The 7,345-nt window shown below is 36.8% G+C and overlaps 2 protein-coding genes across 2 annotated transcripts; both read right to left on the reverse strand.

Annotated features, from left to right (window-relative positions):
* LOC18787306 (chitinase 2) lies at positions 571–1,398 on the reverse strand. The gene has a single exon (XM_007220874.2). It carries the CDS (start codon positions 1,396–1,398, stop codon positions 571–573), a length of 828 nt encoding a protein of 275 aa, XP_007220936.2.
* On the reverse strand, positions 2,740–6,878 carry LOC18787475 (peptidyl-prolyl cis-trans isomerase CYP22). Its single transcript, XM_007218390.2, has 7 exons — positions 6,538–6,878; positions 6,406–6,429; positions 6,204–6,291; positions 5,560–5,652; positions 3,812–3,844; positions 3,585–3,641; positions 2,740–2,997 (listed from the first exon to the last, which is right to left on the reverse strand). The coding sequence occupies exons 1-7, from the start codon at positions 6,717–6,719 to the stop codon at positions 2,887–2,889; spliced, it is 588 nt and encodes a 195-aa protein (XP_007218452.1). The 5' UTR covers positions 6,720–6,878; the 3' UTR covers positions 2,740–2,886.

A 7,345-nucleotide genomic window follows, 5' to 3' on the forward strand; every position in this document is an offset into this window, starting at 1 on the left:
CCTGAGAGTAGGAATAACTGTCGAAGTTTCCTGAAGAGGAAACTTCGTGGGTGAATTTTCTGTGGGTCTCTCATATTGTGGAGGACGTCAAGAGCTTATTTGGCCAATCTGAAACTGTCAAACAGTTGGGTTTGATTAATTTGACTTGTATGGGGTTTGCTCTCCAAGTGTGCTTGTTCCTTCCTTTTTCCTTTTCATACAAGTCTTTGTGAAATAACTCCAATGAGATGGAAAAAGAATCTCAGTTTTGAGTTGTAACAAGCAGATGTAGTAAGGATGCACTCAAATTGTTCTCTAACAAATTCTGTATCCATAGGACTCTGTAATAATAAACTTATTAATTTCTTTTTTGTTCTTCCCATGAGAGATAATCAATCTTTATTGAACAAGCTGTACATAGACAACTGATACAATCCAGAAGCCACAAGTAGTAGTACATACTTATATAACTAGTCACAATGAAAAAAATGATCTTATCATATGCGCAGGAAAAAAATCCCTCTCACATGCACGAGACCGCATGCTAAGAGGCAAGTATATTACAATTTACAATCACATGACTGCCAGTAATTAATTATTATTAGTAGAATTAAGCAAGAAAGCTTGTGATTTTCTCTCATAGTAAAAGTTGTTGGTAGATGCAGCATCAGCTGAGAAGATCATGACCCCATTAATTTCAAAGCCATTTTTCTCCAACAGACTCAAAGCATCAAAAAATGCATTCCCCTGAATCCCTCTTCCATTTACTTCATAGCTAGGCAACAACTTATCCTTTCCAAATTGCTTGGCCCGAAATGTGTAGGCATCTAAATACCCTTTTGGGGTGTTAACCTTGTCAGTGTAGAACTGGTGGTTGACATAGTCTATAACATCTCCATAACCATTAAAAAGTTGAACATATGGCGCAGCCGTACTATAAAATGGAGCAATGCTAGCTACTGAGATGAGCCTTTGTTTTTTCAGACGGGTGATGAGCTCGCCGATGCAAAAAGCGAAAGAACTTGATGAGTTACTGCTCTTCTGGTTCGGGAAATTTTCGTAGTCTATGTCAATGCCATCAAGATGGTAAGTGGTGATTATGGAACCAAGAGATGAGACAGCATTGGATATCCATAAGTTGGGGTCTGTTGGATTGTACCAACGAAGGACTGTTTGGCCTAAGCTCCAACCTGAGAGGCTTGCCAAGACTTTTACGTTAGGGTGGCTTTTCTTTATGGCCGCAACAGATTTTGGGGTTAATGTAGTCTCCCAGTATGGTGAGAATGTCCCATTTTGTGGATTGCCTGATGCATCTGCATCAATTGCAAAGCCGAGTATGAAATTGAAGTCAATTTCATCTTCAATTGGTACAGAGTCAAATTTTATTGGAATTCCTGAGGCTCCAATGTACTCCATCATCAACTTTCCATCTGAATCATGCATAGATAATTTGAACGGTTAGCCACAACACAAAAGATTAGATAGCTAGCTTAATAGCATCTACTTATAAATAGTGAAAGCAAATATTTGTGGTACCAAAAATTTTATGTAGATGCTGTAGCACGCAACGATGCGTTAGGAATTGTGGATCCTTTATAAGCTATGTATATGGTGAGAAATTAGAGAAAATAGTTAGACTGCATACCACAAAATTGTTGAAACATGAATGCAGCTGCAGCAACATAAAGGAGAAAGAGTTGAAGTTGAGTCATTCTACTTGGTTGTCAATTATCTTGAATGAAGATGAAGAACCAATGAAGAAAGCCGTAGTTTTTATAAATCTATTGAAGTTCACATCAAGCCGGCCAGCACCAATGGAGCATATTTGCACAATTGGAGAAAGCTGGAAAGATTGTGATATCTATAATGAAATGATTGATGACAAAAAAGAATTTTGAAAGTTACAAGAATTTCATAAAGGAGAGAGAGTTGAATTTGAAGCATCCTGCTTTGGTTGTTTGCTTGAATGAATACGAAGAAAAAAAAAAAGAATAAGTAAAGCTCTGGCTTTCATAAATCTATTGAAATTCACATTAAGCCGGCTAAAACCAATCTAGCGTATACATATAATGTATAATATTCATTTATGCACAAATGGATTACGCTGGAAAGATTCTGATATAAAGGACAAAAGGAAATTTCTAAAGGTTACAAGAATTTCATCTATGTTTGTTTCATAACTAGGGAACTAGTCAAACAAATATTTGGTTACTGTTTTTGTGACACTTTCAAGGTTCAGCCGATGTTGCAGTTCCTTGAAGCAAAAAATAGGCATCTTTCTAGCATCACACCCTGACAAGAACGGCAATCCGTCGTTGCCGATCATTGCGCAGTTGGTGCTGTTAAGCTCTTTCGAATTGCCTTGGACATCATCTCCGACCTTGTTTTTTTCTATCCTTTCTTTGTACTGTTGCTTAAGTGTCTGATTTGGTGTTATGTAATGATCTAATATTTGTTCTAAAAAGCATTGAAAATAGATTCTTCCTCTCTGGTCTTACTATAGGCACATTTCTGGTCTGATTTATGGACTTCACACATAACCCAAATGAAATTAAACTTTTTCTTTGGAGGGATGCAAATGATATTCACACAACTGAGACCAAACAGGTCAAGAAGTTGGTGGGTATACCTATTTCTTGTTTATGCCCCCACCCAAAAAACCCCTCAATAAAAATTGAATACCGGTTGGCTAAAAGGGAAGGGAAATGAGAAGGGGGCTATTCAGGAACGCAAAAAAGTTGCAATAGCTGTCAAAGTTGCATGTGAAAAACCATCTTCAGAACCATATATTTTCATTAGAATGAAACTAATAGAATACCTTTTTCTCTTTCTGGGAAAATTAACATTCTATTGGTTACAGGAGTTTTTATAGTTAATCAACAACAGAACTGCTTCTAAACTCAGGATTTACATCTCCCCACATTCAGCAATTACACAAGCTAGTTTGGGGCGATTGTTGGGTCCTGTAGCCACATTCTCAATCTTCCTAACCACCAAAAGGCCATCTCCAAGTACTCTCTGCATACAAATTAACAAAACAACGGAAAACAGGTTCTCAGTACCACTAAAACTGGAAGGTTTTAAAGGGAAACAAGTAATTTCAGGTTGAGAAACAAGAGGGGTATAGTCAGTGGAAATCCATATAGGTTGCCAGTCTTGGAAATATAGACATAAGATAATGCAACTCCACTCTAACAAAATTGAAAACTACAACTATACAAATATGCTTAAGTTTGTTTTGCACACTCAAGGGGGTGTGAATTTTTGGATCCTAGATTCATTTTTAGGTAAAACATTTCCCAAGGGAATCTAACACGCCATAGGCTGATATCAGATCTTGGCTTGGGCATGGTTAGGGACAAAGTATATCACAGTTTTCATGCCAGATTGACTTTCACCTTAATGCTTAGGCTTTTGAGTCACCTCAAGTTTAATATCAGCTTCACAAGCCCATAGGGTAATACTTGTTCATCTATATGGCTCTTTTATTTATTTGGTAAGTGAATCATATGACCCTCTCTCATTGATAAGTAATCAGGCACCGGTATGTTTGAGTAAAATAATTTATATATCAAAAGAATTAGAAAGAAGGAATCATAGCATACCCCGAACACAACATGCTTATTGTCAAGCCAGTCACATTTCGAGCAAGTGATAAAGAACTGAAATGGAAAAAAGAAAAAAGGAACATTAATCAATAGAACCAAAAGTTCTCAACTCTTTGTGCGGGTATGTGTGTGTGCGTGTGTGTGTGTGTGTGTGAGAGAGAGAGAGAGAGAGAGAGAGTTTTGTTTTGGTTGGAGACAGAGAGAGTTTGAATTGCTGAATTGACCTGGCACCCATTGGTATTTGGTCCACTATTTGCCTGAAAAAGGAGCACACGATTTAATCCATTCAGTCTCGATAAAACAATCCCATATTGGAGTGCACACACAGGACAAAAAGGAACACATATTGGAACACACACACACAATACACAGAATTCCTTCAGGACTGGGATCCCTTGGCTGTTCACATGGCAACAAGGGCTGTTTGAACAGCATGTCAATTGGTTGATGACTTGGTATAGAAGCCATTTATGGTTTAGGTTTAAGTTTTGACAAACTCCCAAAACCCATGAGTTTAAAAACCTAAATTATAAGCTCTAAACGGGTGCGCTTTGGCAGACTAGCGCTGTTCTGGAAGGCCAGATGTGTTGTTCGTATGCTGTGTGATCCCTCTAAACAAGGTCCCGTCAAAGAAACAACCTATATAAAATGTATTTATATAATGGGGAAGGATCCATGACGCTATTTTTTACACAAGTTGTGAACCATTAGATTGAGTGCCATGGATCCTACTAATCTCAGCGATTAGTAGTGTCTACATCTAATGGTTAAAAACTTGTCTCAAAACTTGCATTAAAAAAAAAAAAAAAAAAGTACCATGGATCCTTCCCCTTATAGATATACATTACAAAAAAGTAACTCATATGGGGACACAAATGAAAGACAAAAAGGTATGATAGCTTCAAATTTAATCTTGTATTCTCAATTTGAACATGAAAAGCTAGAATTCTATTAAAAAGAGTGGCCTAATTCTATAAGCAATCTAAAATAAAATCCCACAAGGAGAAGCAAATAATAAAAGTAATAAAACCCTAGTAAAACAAATTAAAGTAAACAGAACGCTTGGGCAAACACTAACAATAGATTATTGGGCCATCCCAATTCCCATCAATCCCTTTGTTGTTTCCGTGTTCTAAATGAACAACTCAGTAACCCAAAAAACGATTGAGGTTTGGCACAAAAGCTAAGTGAGATTACAGCTACTGCAGACATATATACACAGTACATCGTTAAATCTCTTACACACATCTTACAATGTGTTTAGAAACAAGTAATGAGTATGAAAATATTCAACCCATGAAGGAGGGGAAAAGAAAAGCAGGACAAAAACTTTTTTTTTTTGGTCATAGACAAAAAGCCACAAAAAGGTCTGCCACACAGAAATGTCAAAAGACTTTCACAGATTAATTACACCATCCAAAACAGGTGAAACCCAAATTAGCTCTACAACCCAGGCATGCCTATGCGATTTACTTATATTGCTCTTTAAAAGTAAGAAGTCCTATTTTAAAAGACTCTGACCCAAATTCCACCTAAAAGAAAATTCTGTTAAGACTTTAAACTACAAACTCAATCACCCATAAGTAAATCAATGCCAATGGGGATCTTAAATTGAAGGACTAATCATCATCAGCACTGTGAACTAGAGCCTAACAATTTCGCAGCTTATACCTATGTACAATATATGAGATACAAATGAGTGATTGAAAAAACCCAAATCAAATTAGAACTTAGACTATTGCCTCTCAATGTACAAATTTTTTATTAAAGGATTGAATGTAAAGTTTAACTAATTCTAAATTCTCAACATGAAGAAAAAAAAAAAATTACTGCACATGATAAGTGTGTAAACTAAGGCAAGATAAAAATAAAATAAAAAAAGGAAAAAGAACTTGGAAAGATATCTTCCAAAACTATGGGGGAAACACAGTGAGAGTTATTCAATACTAAATGTACAATGAAAAATGCATACCATTGACAAAAGGCCAGGACCAGTGTGTTTGGCGTCAAAAGTCTCATCATCGAACTGATGTCCATAAATGGAAGCACATCCACTACCATCACCCTGCAAAGCAAGAACTTCATTATACGCGTCTTGTAACAAGAAGAGAAGAGAAAAGGAAAACTGTCATAGCTGAAATGATCGTAATTAACTACAATGGTTTTTTTCCTTAATAGGATAATGTTAATTCTAGATGAACAATTGTTATGGCCAGGGCATTGCAGAACCCTCATGAATGGGTACAGCGTCCTTTATATGTAGTCTTTCCAGCCGTAACATTTTTAGCTGGAAATAGCAGTTTCTTTTCTTTATCCGCAAAGTAAATTGTTTAATAAAGAAGAAAAAAAAAAGATGACGACTGTAAGCAGTGTTGTGTACTGACTAGATATGATCAGGGCAGAGCACATTGAATACATTTACAAGAAAAATTGTAAGTTTCCTAGCTGATACATAAGTTTACATAGTCATATTTAGAAAATGGCAACAAACCCAGAATGGCAACAGTACACCTTAAACCCACAATGGCAACAGTACGCCTTACTTTTTTCTTTCAAAGAACTGAAACCCAAATTATATTTCAAAGCATAGATAATAGTAGAAGAAAGAGCAAAGACCTTGAGAAAATCACCAGCTTGAATCATAAAATCCTTAATGACCCTGTGGAACTGGCATCCCTTGTACCCAACTGGCAATCCAGCTTTTCTGCCAATTCACAAATCCAATTTTTACAATATACACAAACATAAAAGGTTCAAAAAAAAAAAAAAAAACAATAGTACGAAAAGAAAAAAAATATTAGTGAAAATGAAGCTCTACCTGTACTCGCCAGTGCAGAACTGCCTGAAACAAGTTAAAAAAGACACAAAAGAACTCAATTAGGAATGAAACGACGGCAAAAAGTGGATCACAAAAGAGAGTAACAATAAAGCAGAACGAGAGTGGCAATGCCTGAAATTTTCGGCGGTTTTAGGGGCAATATCAGCGAAAAGCTCCATCTTGATTCGACCAGCGGGAATGGTACCGATGGTAATGTCGAAGAAGACGACTGGGTTCTTAGGGTTCGGAGGCCGCACGTGCCACTCCACTCCTCCTCCTCCTCCTCCTCCTGCGTTCCCTCCACTTGATGCCATTGAATTGATACAACAAACGCGCACACACAAAGTCACAGAGATGAGCTGAGAGAACGCAAACACTGCTGAGTCTGAGAGATTTTTATTTTTATTTTTTGATAAAGAGTCTGAGAGAATTATTTCACTTCGCTGTAAGTAAGCTTAAGCTAGGTTTTATCTTGGGTTTTAGTTTAGCAGGGATGACTCAGAAATCGGACGCAGCCGTTTTCAATTCCAGTTGGGCAAGCCCAATGGTGGGCTCTAACTATGCTCGAAATATGGGGGATGAAGGCCCATTTAGAGCTTCAGTAGAATCTTTTGGGTTGTAAAAATATCTAGCTCTCAATGGTGAGCTCTATACTCGGAGCTCTATATTCCAGGCTTTATATTTTTCAGACAAAATTGTAGCAATGATCTCTGGACTAAGACCAAACTTTATTTTTTCATCTCTTATATTGTTAAATTATTACGGTGATATTTTAATTATGCGTCCACTTTTAGAAATCGTCATTTCTGTCATCTCAATCAACTTTTCCGTTAATAATGATGATGTGGCATGGATAAGTCCTACTTGGCATGGGCAAAAATGTCTTTTCACATAATTTTTTAAAAAAAAATCTCCTCTCTCTCTCTAATCCTTCAGACCT

Source organism: Prunus persica, chromosome G2 (genome assembly GCF_000346465.2).
Source record: "Prunus persica cultivar Lovell chromosome G2, Prunus_persica_NCBIv2, whole genome shotgun sequence".
NCBI lineage: Eukaryota > Viridiplantae > Streptophyta > Magnoliopsida > Rosales > Rosaceae > Prunus > Prunus persica.